The following is a 20124-nucleotide window of genomic DNA, read 5'->3' as shown; positions in this document are numbered from 1 at the left end:
AACAGAGCCATCAGCTGCAGATCCCTGCGGGTTGATATCACGGAGCGCAGGGGAAGATGTGATGCAGCTTGTTTTTATAAGAAAGGAAAAGGTGGTTCCCTTCATTAAAGCAAACGTGCACAGGGAAGTTTAAGGCAAAGCGCCTTATTAAATGGCATGAAAATGGCACTTTATGAGTTTTTTAACATTAACATGAGTTCCCCCAGCCTGCCTATGGTCCCCCCAGTGGCTAGAAATGGTGACAGGTGTAAACTGAGCCCTGGGTATCCTGCTCTGCCTTTGAGAAATTTAAGCTCTGATGGGCCGATCTGGAATCTTCCCCTTATGAGGTCATAAGAGAATAGAAAACAATACAATAAAATGCCTTAATTGTTATTATACACATGTGCAATACCTGTGCTACGAGATTGAAGCAACCCCTTTACAGTGTCAACAAGAAAAATAAAATATAAAATATAAGTAGTACAGAAGGAAAAAAAAGGGGTGGACGAGGTGCACAGTTCCTGAGACAACTATACATATATAAATGAGTATGAAGGATAAATATGGTTTGTATACGCATCATGAAAATAATATTACACTGTTATGAAATGGCACAGAGTTAGTGGTGTATCAAAAGTATTAAAGATGAAATATTGCACTGTATTGAAATTAAATGGTTAAATATTAAATAATACACTGTAATTAAATGGCACAGAATTTCCAGTTGTCAAAGTAGTACAAATTTAAATATTGTACGGCAATGAAATTACACAGAACACAGACAATTAGACAGTTAGACAGACCATGATATGCAGAACATAATGTTTGCTTTTATATGGGGAACATAAATAGGGAAATACACTAAAATAAATTGTGTACTAAACTATACCATGGCAGTTAAAAGTTGTTTTTTTGGACTAGCTGTCAATTAAAATCTTATATCAGGACACCTCAAACAACGTCTTACTCTTAGACTCTGGTGTAAGTACCTGCAACTACAGCCCCAGCAACAGTTAAACTGATAAAGTTACATGATTGAACAAAGTGTGTCCAATATAAAAAAAATAAAGGAGGGTGAAGGATGAAAAATATCAAGTTATAAGTCAAAGACCATCACACAAGTCCTTCAAACCACGTATTCCATACCAATTTGATTTTTAGACCAGGGGTGTTGCTATATTGATCATATACAGTATGTATTTATTCAGGATACACTTTATCCTCCACTAACACTACTTCCAATCCTATTGAGAGGTATTTCATCGTTGTGGGCTTTCTGTTGCCTGCTGTTCTACTGCTTATGAATATGTATGTCTCACATTTTTATGATGTGAGTTTTGCAAACAAACTACTGAGTATCCAACACTCCCTTGGATCTGGTTCAGCAACAGCTGTGATAATTCTTCTTATTTAATGTCTGTCTTTAGCTTAGTTGTGTGTTCACTTAGTCGACGAAGTTGTGGAAAATTCCCCCCGCGTTCCTTGTCTTTGTGAATATTTTGTCCTCACACAGTAATTCGGTGTCGATGGAGCCATTGTCCACAGCAAAGCTCTGTTATTTTCTTTTCTACTGAGCGTGAAATCCCCAAGGAGCTTAGGAAGGGGAGATACAAAGGATCTAGGACAGGAGTTAAAAGGAATACAAAGAGAGAGAGAGGTACAAGCCGTATGCCGTTCATCACCATGAGATGGATGGCTAACAAGAAGGACGAGCTTTCAGCCTTGGTGAGGAGATAGAGATTGGATCGTGAGAGCAGTGTTGTGCGTTTCACAGCGACATGGCTACACAAGGACATCAGAGACCTTAACGGGTCTGTAGACAGCTTTCAGATGGGACTAGTCCTCCATCTGTTTGGTTGGGGGACATGATGTTTTTTTATACTCAATATAGAGAAAATCAAGTTTGTATGTAGCCCCGGAGGTGACATGGAGGGAAAAAAACAAAAAAACATGTACACTTTTATGTGAGCTTGACTTTGTTTTGCAAGATCTTGGGTTTTATTTGCAAGATCTTGACTTTGACGTGGATGGGAAATAAATATACACATACATACACTACCGGTCAAAAGTCTGGGGTCACTTACAAATTTCCATTACACTCCATTATAGACAGGATACCAGCTGATCTGAGTGAGTGGCTGATCTTTAATGCAATATCTACATTTCCCATTATCAGCAACCATTCATCCAACGTTCAAAAGGCACATTTTGTTTGCTAATTTGATATTATTTTAAAAAACTAACTAAGAAAACATTAAACAACCCTTTTGCAATTATGTAAGCACATAATGTAATCTGGAAACTTCTGCCCTGGTTAAAAAAAACAAGGCAATTTATCTCAGCTGGGATTCTGTCTATTATGGAGTCCAATTGAAATTTGTGAGTGACCCCAAACTTTTGACCGATAGTGTATATATATAGTGCCTTTACACACCCATGCTAAAGTTGATATAAAAGAGGAATAAAAATCCATCCTTTGGAAATGCCTATCTCTATGTATAGTGGAGGATGTTCACATCACATATGTGGGGGGGGGGGGGTATAATAATTCCAAAAGGCCAATGGAACTTTATCAGGATGCAAAGTATCCTGATCCATGAAATAACTGGCCTTTAAAAATCTCTTTGTGACTCTGTGGGGATTTTACATACGGGCGTGTATACTTATGACCCCCTGTATTTTAAGGAAGAATATTTATTTTAATACAATACATTATTCATTCACAAAGAAAATGTGTGCGTCCTTAAAAAGTTGGATTTTCCCGATATTTTTGAATTAAGGCATTAGGATCAATTTCCAAAAGATGTTTTTTTTAATTCCTCTTTTTAATCAACTTTATCATGGGTGTGGAAACTTTCTCAAGCTACTGTGTGTGTGTGTGTTTATATGTATATATATGTACATATACACACACACACACACACACTGTACATCTTAACTTTCAAACTCGAGATCTCGAGTTGAATGTTTGTAAAAAATAAAAAAATAAAATAAAAAAATACATACTTTCGAGATCTTGACTTTTCATGGAGGGAAAAAATATATATAACATCACGACTTTCAAACTTGAGATCATGGGTTTATCGTTTTTTATTCTTCGATTTCTTTTTTTTTTCCTCCATGTCACCTCCGGGGCTCCGCGAGTTTGTACTTAGGAGGTTTAGTTGAGAAATGAAATGTCAGGTGGCAAAACTTAATATTACAAAAAATGCCTCAAATCTAAAATGGCTCATGATTGATCAGCCATTACTATTTTACTTCTCTTACTAGTATAATGTCCTGGAGGATGACTTTTAAACCCAATGATTTATATGTTTTTTCATTAATTTATTTTTTAATGTTCCTTTTTAGTCCTCGTCACTTTTTTTACTTACTAACTGCTCGTTTGTTGTCCCCATAATGTCTTTTTGCTCACCTATGAAGTCAAGCCTGAGAATGTGCTTTGATGTATTTCTTTATTTTCTCTCTTATCTGTCATAGTGTATTTTTTACATGAATACTATAAAATATTTGATTGTATATCCTGTAAGTTACTTGCTTTAGTTTGGTTTAATATTACTATAACAATTATTAATTTCAATCTAAGTCCAAAGGTTGTTTGGTGTCTGTGTTGGGTGTATATAAGGGAGATGTGTGTTCTACTGTTAATGGAATTGTTTAAAAAAAAAAAAAAAAAAGAATGCTGTCAGTTTAACGTGTTGTTCACGGCGTTAAGGCAAACCCATTTTAACTTCGTCAATTTTTTTAATCGCGAGATAAACATTCTTTTTGGCCTAGCAAACTTTGTAGTTTTTTTTCACATGCTGTTGCAACAACTAGTAACGTTAGAAAAACTACAACTCCACACCACATCTAGCTAGACAGGAAGCAAAAAAATAGTTTGGGCTTGTGAAATTGAACTCTACAGACGGCTACATGCCAAGGTTGTTTTCAATTTAAAAAACATTTGCACAAAGCAAGCTCTTTTATCCATGTTGATAAGATCGTAAAAATGAGAAAAATAATGGGACAAAAAGAAATCAAGGGACATTCAGAATAGATAAAAATAAGCACTAACAAAATTACATTGCATTGGAAAAAAGGAGTGATTGACAGCAGTGTTACCTGATTGCGTCGGACTCGAATGATCCATGTAGGCGGAACAATAAGGGCAGCGTGAGCTCCTATTGGACAAGCCTCTTCAATTTGCTGGAGCATAAAGCAGGACACCTTGTTGTGGTACTAAGGAGGGAATACAGAAATACAATGCATTAATTAACTGACATCTGTAGAATAGAAATGCCATATTTTTGCAACAATGATGAAATAATAATAATAAGACGTTTTGCGGTAGCTCAGTTTAAGTTAAATGACTTAAGTGTCCCAATTAGGCCTTCACGATTAATAGTTTCACAATTCAAAAAGTGTTTTTTAATAACTTTGATTCTCCTTTAATTTTACGAGCCGAATGCATTACAAATTCTACTACTTTCTTCTTTCTGTATGAAATCGGTTTTATGCGATTTTCTTCCTTCTTTTCATTGAAGTCTCTATGGTTACAGACTTGTGGTGATGCCCAATGTGCAATAGGTGCCAAAAAAATCTATGTTTGGTTCGGTTTAAATTAACAAGTCAATGCCCTTAATTTTTGTCTTTGTCAATTTCTTTCATAGAGCAAATAACGGTATATCTTTCCGACCGTGATATTTCCCGTAGTATTCCCCGTTTATAGTTTCCGACTGGTAACCCAGAAATTCAGACATTCCATGTAAAATTAAACACAACGTGGCCTCATGTTGGAAGAAAGTCGGAAAAAACGTCAGAGTCCCATTTGATTGTGACTGTGTCAGATGAAAGCAAGAGCCTTGCAGTGGAAGGTGGTAAAATACTGAATGGAGATAGTTTTTTACAGGGAAACATCCCACGAATTTGAAAGTAGCCTACATTTGTGAAACGAAAACAAGGAGGCTAACCTAGCTTAGCTTAACCCTCCTGTTGTCTTCGGGTCAAATTTGACCCCTTTCCAAAAAGTTTAATTTAATAGAATTTGAAAACAAAAACAAAAAAACAAAAAAACTAATGAAAAAAGCTAAGCTATATTAGCCTTGGTTTGGTTCTGCCAATTTGTTTTGTCATGGTCAAAAAAATCATGGCAGTGAATCGTGATATCAATTCTAAGCAATGAAATTGTGTATGTTTCCCCAAATTGTGCAGGTCTAGTCCCAATGTGAAAAATCTAAATACATAAAGTACTCACAGCCTGTTTGCACCAGGAGCAACTGATGGCTACAATCTCTTTACTATGGAAAGCAAACTTCTGTTGGAAACCCTGCACAGAAAAACAGGAACATAACATTTACATTGAATTAAGTGGGGAACTCAACCGATTTAGGGTATAACTAAGTAATGTCAAAATGGAATACAACTCACCTTCCCACATTGTTTGCATTTGCCTTCTTGCCGCCTCCGGTGCACCCAGTGATGACGCACCACAATTGACTGAACACACACAAATTACACAAATTGGGATTTTCCACAACTGGGTACAATTTTTTGGAGAACAATTTTGAACAGCGTAAAAATATTTCCCAGAGTAATTGCAGCAGCACAGCTTAGACCCCCCAATAGCAATCTTCTCAAACTCACCTCTCGGATGTTCCTAGAGCTCGATTCTCTGAAAGACGGTTTACACCTGAAATTAATCTGGAGGAGAGCAGAGAAAGAACACAGGGGAAGAAAGTTGTACATAGTTAGATGATAACTGGGCTTACAAATGGGCACTATGAGAGGGTTATTGGAAAACGCATGGGGCGCCAGAACAGACAGCTGTAAAGTATTGATTGCAATGATTTCCAATGATTAGGTTTGCAGGTCCATTATGTTTTTGGAGAAAGAAGTGGTTAGGCAAAAGAGGTCCAGACATGTGTGACCTTGAAAGCGGGAAGGTCCCAGGATTCCACATAATAGTGTGCACGGGAAAAAAAACAAATATGGCCACCCTGACCAGAGCAGGGACACCACCAGACACTGTGGTTGCTAGGCTGAACACCGTTAGGCCGAGCAAACTGTTTTGGGGGAAGGCGTATGGAACAGCCCATCGGATTCTATTGAATTGAATTGAATTGCTCTGGTTCATTCTGATGACAGTTCTGCTCGATCATACAAATCATGGTTCAGCCTTTCATATCACTGACCTTGGTGGTACCGCCTTCTCATAATGAGAAACTGGAACCAGTCCTGACCTCCACATTTAGCCTACTCTTTCATTTGAAAGGGTAATTCCCATTTGTTCCAACCTGGACCCTATTTTCCTATGTTTTTGTCTCTAACTGACTGATGGGTATTAAGCGAGACTGCTGAAACAAGCAACAATGTAAGTTAATAGAGCAATTGTCCAACTTGTATTTACTTTCACAAAAGTGCTCGTTTTGCCCTTAAAAGGCTCAGATTAATATTCTGTCTATTCTATTCAAGTGTCTGGCAACATTATGGAAAGGATCCCTTCAGAGATAGACCCTAAAAACCTCTGTAAGACCTTTCGATCTAACCAAAAACAGCTCTGAAGTTGCTAGTACTAAACCCACCAGATTCCATTTAAAAAAGCAATACTGTTACCGTGTATAGAGCCAACATATTTTCACATGTGAAATCGGTAAACTATGTGTTTATTGCAACCAAAACTAGAGTTGTGATTGTTGGAAAAGTGGAGAGACAACCAAAAAAAAGGCTTTTCATTGTTTTATTTAGTTTCTTTTGTTTAAATGAAGTGCATCTTAAAATGCCAAAAATGACTGTTTATTTACAAGGAGTCTGGTGGGGCAAAATGAGGACTGCAGCCATCTTGCTAAATACTGGACCAAGTACAAAGATTGTTGTTCCCATCAGTTACTTAGACACAAAACATAGGAAAATAGGTTCCAGGTTGAAAAAAAAACTGTAGGTACCCTTCAATTCCTTTGAAATAGACCTTTTTTACCATCCTTTTAAACCTGTCAGATTTGATCAACAAGAAAATGAGATGAAAGGATAGGAGATTCCATGAGATTTAAGGAAAAGAAAATGACGCCTTCATGACGCAAGAACAAAAGTGGAAGTTTTCAAAGGGGGTGTGTCTGACCTAGATTAGATTCCACTTCGATTCGCTCATTATAAAAGTGGATTATCCACAAGCCTGTTTGCCTTTAGAGAATACATGCTATGTCTGTGTTTGCCATGTACTGCAGCCCTCTACAGTACTGCTCAAAAGTTCAGGATCCCATTCTAAAGTTGACTAAAAAGAGTAACAAAAAAATCCTCTTTTGCAAATTGATCTTAATGCCTTTATTTAAAAAAAATTAAGAAATATCCAACATTTAATTACAACAATCTTCTTTCAGAATGAGTAATGTATCATACTTAAATAAATGTTCTTTCTTAAAATAAAGGGAGCATATACAGCCCCCTATATTAAATTCCCATAGAGGAAGGCACATTTTTGTGATAAAAGGCCAGTTATTTCATGGATCAAGATACTATGCATCCTGAGAAAGTTCCCTTGACCTTTGGAATTAAAATACCTCCCCACCCCCATCATGACATACCCTTCAGCATAAATAGAGATTGACATGGTTTGGGACAGTGCAGTGGATATAACACATGCCTTTGGTGTGGGAAATCTGAGTTCAATTCCCACTGCGATACAGCAACCAATGCGTCCCTGAGCAAGACACTTAACCCCTAGTTGCTCCATGGGGGGGGGGGCTCTGATATACATATATATACACACACATATATATATAGCAAATGTAAGTTGCTTTGGAGAAAAGCGTTGGCTAAGTTGTGTAATGTAACATGTAATGCTTTGTTTTAGTTAGCTGGTTTGATTTGCATTGAGAGGTGATTTTATGGAAAGTACCCCATGCCTATCTCTAGGTATGGGGGGGGTATTTTAATCCCAAAGGCCAAGGGAACTTTATCAGGATGCATAGTATCCTGTATCCATGAAATAACTTGCCCTATGAGCAGCAGTGCACGCATTTGCCCCCCTTACAAAGATTCTGTCTTGTTTTTTTGGCTCCAAATGAATTCTCATCCTGAGGCAAACACAGATCTCAAGCTGGGCCTGGTTTCTTTGTGAGTGATTGAAGTGAGGTCCCGACACCACCTTAGGTCTGTGTGTTCCTGTGAGATTGGGGGTCACAGACGAGGAGAGAGGAGAGACAGGAGGAGTTTGGGTTATCTCACTCTAAAGTTGGGGTCATTGAGGGGCAGGGTGGCATCCAACAGAATGGCTCTAGAGCTGGGAAACTGCAGATTAGACAGGAAGAACTGTTAAGGACAAGATGTCCGCTCTTTCAAATGGGCTGTCCTCTGCTTCAAACCAAAAAAGAAACATGAAAAAACTGTCAAGTAAATAAAGAATAGATATTAGCTGAAAGCAACAGTCCTTGGATCCAATTTCAGATTTTCATCACGACAGATAAAGTAATCCTGCTTTTCCCTTCTCTCTGATTTTAAACTCATCCTTGACGACTGAAAGTTTAATCCTTCTTTATTCTTGCCTCCATCACATTTTGTCTCTTGTGAAAGACGGTTTAAACCTCCGTCTTTAATCTCCTCCTCTCCACTTTAATCCGTCTGCGATGACGGAAGTTTGACACCTTCGTGCTTATTGTCGCCACAGTAGATGAAGTAGATACAGAAATGTGAACTCATTCAGATTCTGAAGTATTTTGAACACATGAGACAGAAAACACTACCTTCTCGAGTTGTTCTATACAGATGGTGTGGGCGACTATCTTACAGGCAGCACACTTCCTTCGACTGACTGACTTTTGCTGGAAGGAGAAAGAAGACGAGGGAGAAGATGATCAGTTTGGAAATATAGAAAAACAACAGTCATTTTGTTTTATGATCTCCAACAGCAAGTGAGTGATTTTTTAAGAAGGCAGTAATGCCATCTTTGACCACCAGGGGTCAGTCCCGTGCTGCAGAAAGTCAAACGCTCTCACAGGTTTTTTTTCTATCGCTTAATCACATAATTTTTCAGAAAACTACACACAATCAACACAACCACACCTCAGACCCTTTGCAAAATGAAACTCTCTTGCAAAAGCTATACACTAATTTATAAAAAACATATTTTGTTACCATTAGAAACACACACGTCACAGATTACTTCATCAAGCTGGAACCAGTTACACACCGCAAGTCTACTTCTTAGTGATTATAGTACTGTAAATTAAGTGTAGAGAGAAAGTGCAAATATATTTTCTACTAATATATATATTATAGATACACACACATGCATACATACAGACATACACACATACATACATACATACATACATACATACATAGTGTTGTATAGTATTTGTTTTTTACAGTATATGTTTTGCTGTTGTATAGTATGTGTTTTGCTGCATAGTATTTGTTTTGCTGTAAAGTATTTGTTTTGTTGTATACTATTTGTTTTGCTGTTGTATAGTATTTGTTTTGCTGTATAGTATTTGTTTTGCTGTAAAGTATTTGTTTTGCTGTATATTATTTGTTTTGCTGTTGTATAGTATTTGTTTTGCTGTATAGTATTTGTTTTGCTGTTGTGTAGTATTTGTTTTGCTGTATAGTATTTGTTTTGCTGTTGTATAGTATTTGTTTTGCTGTATAGTATTTGTTTTGCTGTTATATAGTATTTGTTTTGCTGTATAGTATTTGTTTTGCTGTTGTATAGTATTTGTTTTGCTGTATAGTATTTGTTTTTCTGTTGTATAGTATTTGTTTTGCTTTTGTATAGTATTTGTTTTGTTGTATAGTATTTGTTTGGCTGTATAGTACTTGTTTTGCTGTTGTATAGTATTTGTTTTGCTGTTGTATAGTATTTGTTTTGCTGTTGTATAGTATTTGTTTTGCTGTTGTATAGTATTTGTTTTGCTGTTCTTAATTCATGAATTCCCTGTGCGGTGTCCTAGAGTGCCAAGAAAGGCGCCTTTAATTAAAATGTAGTATTATTATTATTATATTATTATTATTAAAAAACATACATACATATATATATGTATGTATGTACACATGTACATATACTGTACATATATACACATACACGTATATACACACAAACACACACACAAACACACACACACACACACACACAAGTTCACCAAACACTCCACAAGACCAATTCTGCAGACTGAGGAAAACATAATTCATTTCTCTCCATATACCAACATGGAGGATCACAACCCACATGTCCCAGTTTTCACAGTATTACAGTAGTGTGCATACCACTGTTAACACATAAAATACTGTATCCCAAAAAACTAGATACTAGACTCACCTGATGCATTTTATATAGTGCTTAAACCTGATTGGCGTGTCTACAATTAAGCAATCATATGGCTGTTTTTCACAGATTGGCTCATAGTCATGATATACTTCTGTGTCTAATGTATACAAGTGTGTGTGTGTTTAGTGATTTGAAAATCACTGTAAGAGGCTGACATTGTGCCTATAGTGGTGCACATCTGGGCCAGTGTTTTGCCCCTTGAGAGGAAGTGTAATACTTTTGATTTCAGTGTGTAAGCAATCAACAAAAACTGTAATTGAAACCAGATGCATAGAAACCATGTGACATAATACAGTATGACATGTGACGACTTTGTGTATATGTGATACGACAGGCTTTCCGTATGTTTGGATTTTAATACGAGCTGACATGAGGAAAATTACAACATGACTGAGTGTGGTGACACTGAAGGATTGTCTTGACGCTGGAAATGAATCGCCGTAGCAACACAGAGCATAAGGAAACGTTTTTTTGGAAAAGATCAGAGTTGATTATCCAACATGGAAGTTACTGTCCTAGAAAAATCTAAATAGAGGCATATGACTGTAACCTGTGGAAAATAGGGCTGTTGTAAATACAAAAAGGGACACAGAAGGGGGGAGGGGGGGGGGGACAGATGGGTATAATCTGAGTGGAATACTAACCAGTGCTTTGGCAATACAGTGTTGTTCTCCCACGTAACAGTAGTCTCCAGACACGTTTGTCTCAAACCAGATGTGATCTCCATACACGGCCGAATCCTACAGAGACATACAGAAACACAGAGGAGGCTCAAAGGACAGATAAATCACTTTGCTTTCTGTAAATCTGTTTTAACGTTTAAGGACTCAAGGGGTCACTTTTGCACTCATCACATGATGAGGCGTGGATGGTGTTAAATGTAAAATCATTAACCCTCATGTTATCCTTGGGTCAAATTGACCCGTTTTCCTATATCAATGTTTTTTTTAATCACCCTAATGACATGACTGATTCCACACAACGCTCTTTGCCAAGTACAAATCTCTACTTTCATGTATTTCTTATTCAATTTTATAGAATTTGGAGAAAAAAATTGAAGTGGTTTTTAAATAGTATTGAGTTTAAGTTGACATATTCCAGTGTGTGATTAGCCATCAACATCCATTCCTTAAATTTTAGACTAAATAAGTCCCAATTTCTGCTTTTCTAACTCAAACATCAGGTTTAATTTCCTATAAATGATGTTTATTGAACATAAATTCCCAAAACAATTGTAAAAGTTAGTGTAACGTAGTGTTGAAAACGTTAAAAAATGTTCCACTTCCGGGATTGCTCCAGTGCCGAATGCATGTCTTTTCGCCTATGGATTTCTGAGGGCTATGGTTAACTGTTCCTCAGATCTCTGCAGGGTAAATCCAGACAGAGCTAGACTATCGGAGTTTTCTCTCGCACGACAACTTTTGAACCCACACAAGGCTATTTTGCAGTGGCTCCATGCAGAGCTAAGCGTATCCCATGATGATTAGTTTAAAGAATTGCCGATAAACAAGAGTACTTTTTCCCCCATCCCCGAATGCTGTATGGACTTGCCGGACCCTCATCTGCAGCACCGTTGAGGAAGGTCTGGCAAAGTGAGACTATGGCATCATTGACAGTACATGGGCCCTGGTCCATTATTCTCTTTTTAGATTTTAAATCGCATTTACAAAGCTTTTTATGAGTCTCAACAGCTATAACGAAATATCGAGAATGACATTTTGGCGTGATAGCAATAATAATAGCTGTGTCATCCTGTTTTGTATCCAAGCTGCTGCTGCCGCCGTCGTAGGCATGAGGTAAAGGTAAACTACAGATGACATGTGTGTGCTTTCTCAGACCCCTCTTATGTCAAACTCACAGTCCAGTCCAGAGTACTGCGGATATTTGCTTCTGGGTCGCTCAGGGACGATGTACTGGGCTGGCAGGGAAGATGGTGCAGGCCAGACTTGGCTATTGCTTTCCTGGAAAGACAAAAGACAGAAATTTGTGAATGCTCCTATTTTATTCTTGAAAATCCAATTTAAAAAAGCATGGGAAATTTGAAAGTAAAACTAAAATATGCCAACATCACACAGATTTGAAGGTTCAAAATTCGCCAAATGCGTTCTCTTATATTTGGAAATGCTTCAAACTATGTTAATTGTTCCCGATCAAATATTACTTCCACTTGCAAACATTGCTCTCCTTTTGTGATGCTCATGTCTTTTAAAAAGGAGCTTCTTTTAAAAAGGAGCTTCTCTAAAGTCCTTAGATACAAACTCAAAAATAACACATGAAAATGAATGATTCAAAATTCATGTTTTCCATGCTGGATGGAATTGTTATGGATGAGTAAATGACTGTTGTCTTGCACCCATCCCCGCCAGTACATGAACACTTCAATTGATATAATGATTGTGTTCATCATAATCCAGACTCGCAAAATGTAATGACAATCAGAAAATATCAACTACTAGTGTGCCCTTCAAAATAAAAGTGTGAAATGAGGTGGAAATACATCAAATAATTAGCATTTTTAGTAGTACAGCTGTACATATGAACACTAGGCATGCTACAGTGGCTTGAGAAAGATTACACACCCATGTTAAAGTTGATTAAAAATAGGAATAAAAAATCTCTTTTGGAAATTGGAAAATAAAATATGTGCCTGCCTTTATGGGAATTAAACATAGTCGTTATGCCCTCTGTATTTTTAGGAAGAACATTTATTTATTTACAATACATTATTCATTCACAAAGAAAATTGGTGAACTTAAAAGGTTGGATTTTTCTAATTTTTTTAAATTAAGGTATTAAGATCAATTTCCAAAAGTTTTTTTTTTTTTTATTCCTCTTTTTAATCAACTTTACCATGGGTGTGGACATTTTCTCAAGCCATTGTATGTAGCCACTGACTATGAACACCTTTCTTATTATTACTGCACAAGACATGACTTTCCAGACTTGGACTTTAACAAACTATACACAATACTTACAACAAAATAGGCCATAGAGTACAAAAGTGACATGTATGACCCTTCCATTCTGAAAACCACCCATCATGTGTGGAGCTGGAGCAGATCCCAGCTCACAGTGGGTGAGATGGGATGGGCTCACCGGTCTGTCACAATGCTGATCCACAATCATGTGTGGACAAGCTATTCACACCTGTCAGCAATTCAATTGCCAAAGCAGCATGTCTTGATAAGACAAACATGACATGACATGACATGACATGACATGAAGACTCCACGCAGTAAAATACTGCAATTTCATGTTATCTGCAATAATCATGCAACACTTTAAAAGGTGTAGAAAAACACATTGATGGAAACACTGCCTATGTGCAGCTATTTTGTGCCATTAGTGGGGTTTCCATCAACATATTTGGAAGTCCATTTTCAACATTGCATTAGAAAATGTTGATGGAAATGGAAATATTTTCAAAAAACGTCTTTACGTTCGCTTGAGGTGTTTTTTTGCCTTTTCCGAAAAAGAGTTAACGCACAAAAAGGGACAAGGGAACAGCTTGGCCAAATAAGTTGTGACGTAGCGAAATAGAAACTCACATGACTGGATCGGGAAATGGGTCCCACGGTTGTCTTAGCGACACCAAATGTCTCTGCCACAACTCTGTATTCTGCCCAGGTGGCAAACTTGCCCAATGCTACCTCTCTCCAATTAGCCAAATAACTTAATTTTTTTATTTAGCACAACAAAAAATTTGTTTGCAGTTAGAACCGCTTCTAATTCACATTTTTTCTATTTTTTGCGCGATTTTAAAAGTTTGCGTGACCCTTGTGTTGTCCTCCTGGGTCAAAAAGATTAGCACTTTTTTTTCTTACCCTTTTTTTGACATATGACATTTTCAACGCATTATTTATTTATTTTTTTCCCACTAACACCCCATTGTAACCACTAGTTTTACACAACTTTTTGGAAACCATGGTCAATAACCCCCATTTGTATAGAATTATACCTAATATTTGAGCTGATAAAGCAGAAATTATGAATTATTTTGACTAATAGTTAAGATCAGAGGAGCATATGTTGAGTGGATGAGTTTGGTCAGGATGCTGATTTGTATTCATTTTAATTTACACCCCAAATTCAAAGAAAGCAATTGTATTGTAAAGAGCGTTGTATGGAATCCATCTATTTTTTGTGGTAAATTTGGTTCAAAGAAACCCATATTTCTGACATAGACATTTTAAAAAGTGGTCAAATTTGACAACAGGAGGGTTAAAATTTGCATGATAATTAGATGGAACATGACATAATGTAAGGATTATTGCCTCAATCCTGGCTTACAATGCAAATAAAGTACATTGAAACTATGGCTGTTACATAGGAAGTGGAGCATTATTTAAGTGTCAAAATACGAGCACTGGATACACGTTTCCAATGATTTAACTAAAAGGCAGCATGGTAGGCTTGCACTTCATCAATGAAGCAGGAAATATCCAATAACAAACTGGGAAAGTAATTGCTCAAAGACAACCATGAATATTGTGATATGTGTTTTGAAAGGCACCGTGAAAACAACTAAAGAAGACAAGGAATTGAAAGAAAAAGCATCTCATTTTAGACAGAGGATGGACTCGCTGAAAATAAACCATGCAGCTGGCTGGTTATAGAGAAAAATGTCCAAAAAAACGTCTCATTATAATAATAATATCAGTGTCATGTATGAGATATATGTCATTATTATGTTTGGAAACATCATATATAAGTTACTTGGTCACTGAAGCCACAAATACAAATACCACTATGTAATATCACTAACAGAAGATCCCTACAACATAAAATATAGAACATTTAAATAAAATTGTTTTCCTTTTTTTTTCAATTTTTGCATAAAAAAATGTCACTTGGCCTTCTCTGGAGCATATGATTGTGTTCACTGTATAATTATGCATGTTTGTGTTGAACTCTTGTGTTGTCTTTGATTCGACCATGCATCGTCCTCCCAGGACAAAACTGAACATCCCTTTTTCTAACGTTTTTGTCTCTTTTGGCACTTTTTTAAAATATTTTTGGCATTTTTTTTGACCTGTAACTACCATGTATAAACACCACTAGTACATTTCTTTTTGGAATTCATGGTCAATAAACCTCATTTATAGGAAATTATACCTAAGCCTCGAGTTAAAAAGCGGAAATAATGATTTTTTTAGACTAACATCAAAGTAAGGATAATCACAGAATGGCATATTTTGTCAAAATTAGGTAGGTGCGAAACCCATATTTCTGATATAGACATTTAGATAAGTGGTCAAATTTGACCTGAAGACAACACATGGGTTGAAGCAACATTGTGTCCCTATTGTACCTTAAAATAAAAGCTTTAAAATCATGTTGATGCTACACTGACTTGTTAAAGGGAAATTACTTCCTCCATCATTCCCACTCTGCGGCTCGTGAGACCTTAACACTTTACGGCATTAAGTCACCACACCAACACTGATTTTGGTGAAATTGGATCAATATTTCTAGAGATGTTTTCTGGTTTTCCCTCTGAAGCCTCTATTGACCCTACGCTGTCCTGTGGACATCATGGAAGAAGTGACCGAAGAGGACCTTAATGGAGGAAGCTAAGAAAAGAAATGGAAAACGTGACCGAGCAAAGAGACTGCTTTTTATGACAGAGGTGTACTGTAAAACAGTATGGATGCCAAATTGCTTTGAGGGCTGATATGTAGCAACATTTCTCCTAAATCTATTTATTGTTTGTCACTTTTTCTGACTGCTGTGAAGCTGAAAATGAAAGCACAATGCCCTGACAATCCTGACATGTGTTGCAACCTCCCAAACTTTGCATCTGAAAAGTCCTTTTAAGATAAGAACTAATAAGAAAGAATAATAAGAACCATTTTGATGTTATCACCTATGTACTTAATTTTGACATGTCAGAGATTGTAATAAGCTTAATTCTTATTTTGTGAGGAATGGAAAAGAACCGGCACCCCCTGGTCCGTTGTTAACCCCCCCACAACTGTTTCCAACAGCAACAGCTGTGCTAAAGGAAAGTTCATGGAGGTCATTGAGATCTAAAATATGCATCGCCCTGGGATCTTGATTGTACTAAGGAAGCTTCTAGGCTATGTGTCCACCTCTTGCCTAATGAGATGTTGTGTGTGTTACCCTGACATTTTTGCCTGATGGCGACACTAAGGTCAAAGGATCATAGCAAATATGTGGACTATGAATACCCCCAAACAAATTTTACAGAACTCTGGCTATTAGTTGTCAAGACTTGCCATGTGTGTGTGTGTGTGTGTGTGTGTGTGTGTGTGTGTGTGTGTGTGTGTGTGACAGTACATACGACAGGAAGTTCTCCCATGTGTCCAGATAAGGATCATAGTATATGGTCCCCTCTGGTCCCCCCAGTGGTGTAGAACAGCTTTTATGGAGTGTAGACCCAGAGGAGGCCACATCTGTTCCAGCAGCCCCAGCCCCAGACCCAGAGCTCAGCCCCGCTGAGGCCAGCTGATCCAAACTGGGGCTGGTCATGGAAGTCAGGATCTGTTTATTCAAAGTCCAGTAAACTTGACTCGACCTACGTCGATTGTATCGACCATAAACTCCATAACCTGTTTCGCTGCTCCGGAACACAGAGTCTGCCGGCCAGAGGTGGGAGGAGTTTCGTCTCAGACAGCGAGGAGGGCGGAGCAAGGGGCGGGGTGTTAGGTTTTCCATAATGACCGCTTGGGTTAAGTGCATCCGAGCTGTGGGCCTGAAGCATGCATCTTGTATTCCACCAGTTCTGTTCTCCACATCTTCATCACTCCCCTCCTCTCCATCTGACTCAGAGCAGGAACATGGAGAGGCATCGAGTTCCTCCTCTTCTTCCTCCTTGTCTTTCACTCCTATGCCCATCTGGACTACACTCGCAAGTAACATAGAGGGTCCAAGTAAATGAGGTTCAATAGATCTGACTTTAGAAGGACGCCTATGTTGCATCACCAGCCCTCGATGAACGCAGGGGACTGTGCCAGAGGCACCACGAGCGTGGTGAGGTTTATACTGAAATCCCCTTCTTCCTGTCTTGATGACCCCGTCTGCTTCCTCAGTTCCTCTTCTAGATTCTCTCACTGCTTCACATGGGTTTGTTAATCCCTCTATAATGGACAGGCGCTTCTGTCCACTGGCCACCAGTAAGCCAACACTGGGGCGCCTGCGCTGGTCAGTACAAACTGGAGGTAAACCAACAGAGGACCGTCTGGACTGTACCAATGCTACAGAGGGCAGACCAACACTGGAGCGCCTCCTGGCTTTACTGGTCTGAAGAGCAGGACCAAGTTGACGTACTGAAGCCGGATGCATCGGTCCTTTTTGGAGACGGCGGAAATGACGTTGGAAAAACAGATCCATCATGTCTTGGAGTGCAATATGGCAGGTACTAAAAGAAATATGCGGCGTCTGATGAGATTGAAATAGCAGTAGCCTTCTGTCTGTCTTCTCTGATACCAAGCTAAATGTTAAAAGTCGGATATCAGTTCACATGTTTTAAGGTAGGAAGGAATGAAGAAGGTATCCATGATAACTGATGATAGTCCAGCTTGAGTCCTCTCCAATCTTCCTTTGGAAATGCTAAAGGGACAAATGGTCTTTACTGTTTATTAAATGTCTTCACTAAATGACATCAACAGAGAGTATTGGAGAGAAAAAAAAACAAAATGTTGATTTTCTTCTAAACAAATTCAATAGGTAAACTGTTCCAATGCTTAATCATCTAACTAGCTGATTTAATAAGATCAATGGATCCATGATGCAGTGCTGCTTTGTTCAAAGTCACTCATGTCCTCAAAACTGGTATCAACCAACCAGTAGTCCCTTCACTGGTTCCCTTAACGTTCGCAGTATGATTGATGCATTCACTTGTTTTTCTTTCAGGGCGCTTAGTGACTCATAGAGTGTCATGACTGCATGAGTGGTGCATCACTGTCTTTTGTCCTTACGGACCTAAATTGGAGCGCTATGTTATATTAATAACCAAGTTTACCCAGTAGCAGCTCATTAAAAGCCAAGATCCTTGGACATTGAAACACAGACACTCCTTCAACATGTTCATTATTCAGCTTGGCAACAATAAGTGGGACGCAATTAGTTCAACTCAACAGGTCCACTTACTAGCTTTTCAGAGCTTTCATCTGATTCAAGCCATTTGCTGATGAAGCTCAAAAAATAAATATTAACTGGATCATTGAATGAAAATCATTTTGTCTAACACAGATAGTTCGGTTTTCCTTTGCTGTGATTTACTCATTTAAAATGCAACCAATATAAAACAGCTGCATACATTCAAAGGGTGAAGAACTTGGGTAATGCTGTGTAAACAATTATTTAAAGCTACAGTGCGTAGTTTTTGTCTCCCCATGAGGAATTCTAAGTAATGACAAAATTGTTGGTACGTCCACATGATACAAGCCTTCCGTTACCGTGCTTCAGTCGCATTGTTATCATTCAGTAAAAAGCTCTGATAAACCAACTACACACTCCGTTGCTTAGCACCCTGGGCATACACAGCTAGAGATTGGCTGGTAAACATTAAAGAGACAGATATCTTTTAACAAGAGTTGGTAGAGGTAAAATAGAGTGAATATTGAATGTACAGTCATCGGGTAGACACAAACATGACTTCAAATGATTACAGTTGGATGTCTTCTGCCCTCCCAAATGTTGGAAAATAACTAATACAGCATTAATAAACCCAGTGTCATGTAGAATCAGCAAACATGATTGGACAAGGAGTTTAAATGCTCTACAGGAAGTAGAACTTTGACTCTCAGCCCAAACCGGAGGCTGCCTCATCTGACACGAGGATATGTTTCTTTTTGACAGGAGGATTTTTTTTCCAGGAACCAAAAGCATGTGGTATATTTCGACTGCCGGATCATACAGTAATCTTACTGTCAGTGTTAAAAAAAATCCCTGTCTCGTCAAACACAAGCCTGGCAACTGTTACAACCCACCAGCATTCACAGAGCAACTATCCACCATGCATGTGCAGTTAGGAATGGGATTTTTCATAACATCAATCATATTACTGGGTTGATTTCTCAACAAGTTGAAGAAGTGAAATATGAGACTGGGGGAGCAAAACTAAAATAACTGAAAACTTCACAGACTATTTCATTTCATTTTTCATTATATTATGGGCGTGCTGGTCTTTTTAGGGAGGTGTGTTCAGGTGCATTTTTGGCGTATTGCTATCTCGAGGCAGCAGAAATGTAATTGCGCCATTGACCAACAAAAACATGGTCTAAAGTCAATAACGCAGCATTTCATTGCTATTTCAGCAGTGCATTAGTACAATGCACACACACTATGCTTGTTGCACACACAGAGAAGCAATACAGCCCACAAACATGCAAAAGAAAAGAAAAAAAATGAAAATATTACAATGTAAAATGGTATTATAGAGTTTAGGTGGCATGGCAATGTCACTTCACTCCTGAAAATCTCTCCTTCATTCCAAGGAAAAAAATTGAAAATAAAATAGAAAAAGTCAATCATTAAGTTGTCTCTTTTGACACTTTGTCCAACATTTTTTGTCAATTTTTTTCTAGGTTTTTGACATTCTTGTTGTTTTTCCCCACGGTTTTGAAACTTTTTTCCAAAATGTTTTGCCCATTTTCCAACATTCTTTTATCATTTTTCTTTTCAAATGCTATAAAATTGAATAAAACACACAAATTCAATGAAAGTAGCGAACCGATCATTATTTTAATTGTGAAGAGAAGAGTAATGGTTGAACCAAGCACCACATATATATGTATAGACACAATTTGTTTGAAAGAAACCCAAATTTATGATATAGAAACTTTTTATAAATGGGTCAAATTTGACCCAAGAACAAA

The 20124-nt window shown here is 37.7% G+C and overlaps 1 protein-coding gene across 7 annotated transcripts in view; it reads right to left on the bottom strand.

Annotated features, from left to right (window-relative positions):
- Positions 1-20124, bottom strand: part of dgkza (diacylglycerol kinase, zeta a) — a 139695-nt gene that overhangs the window by 78770 nt on the left and 40801 nt on the right. For 3 of the 7 annotated variants that reach the window (XM_034864818.1, XM_034864819.1, XM_034864817.1), the window contains 8 exons: positions 12141-12243; positions 10927-11022; positions 8700-8777; positions 8185-8247; positions 5608-5664; positions 5392-5460; positions 5219-5290; positions 4087-4203 (listed from right to left, as the gene is read on the bottom strand). In XM_034864818.1, the coding sequence (XP_034720709.1) occupies positions 4087-4203; positions 5219-5290; positions 5392-5460; positions 5608-5664; positions 8185-8247; positions 8700-8777; positions 10927-11022; positions 12141-12243 (655 nt within the window). Of the gene's footprint in view, positions 1-4086; positions 4204-5218; positions 5291-5391; positions 5461-5607; positions 5665-8184; positions 8248-8699; positions 8778-10926; positions 11023-12140; positions 12244-16586; positions 17855-20124 lie in introns of all 7 variants that reach the window. The other 4 variants (XM_034864813.1, XM_034864814.1, XM_034864815.1 and 1 more) reach the window with 2 other exon arrangements.

Source organism: Etheostoma cragini, chromosome 24 (genome assembly GCF_013103735.1).
Source record: "Etheostoma cragini isolate CJK2018 chromosome 24, CSU_Ecrag_1.0, whole genome shotgun sequence".
NCBI lineage: Eukaryota > Metazoa > Chordata > Actinopteri > Perciformes > Percidae > Etheostoma > Etheostoma cragini.
Note: the sequence above shows the minus strand (reverse complement) of the source record. Positions and strands in the feature narration are given on the sequence as shown.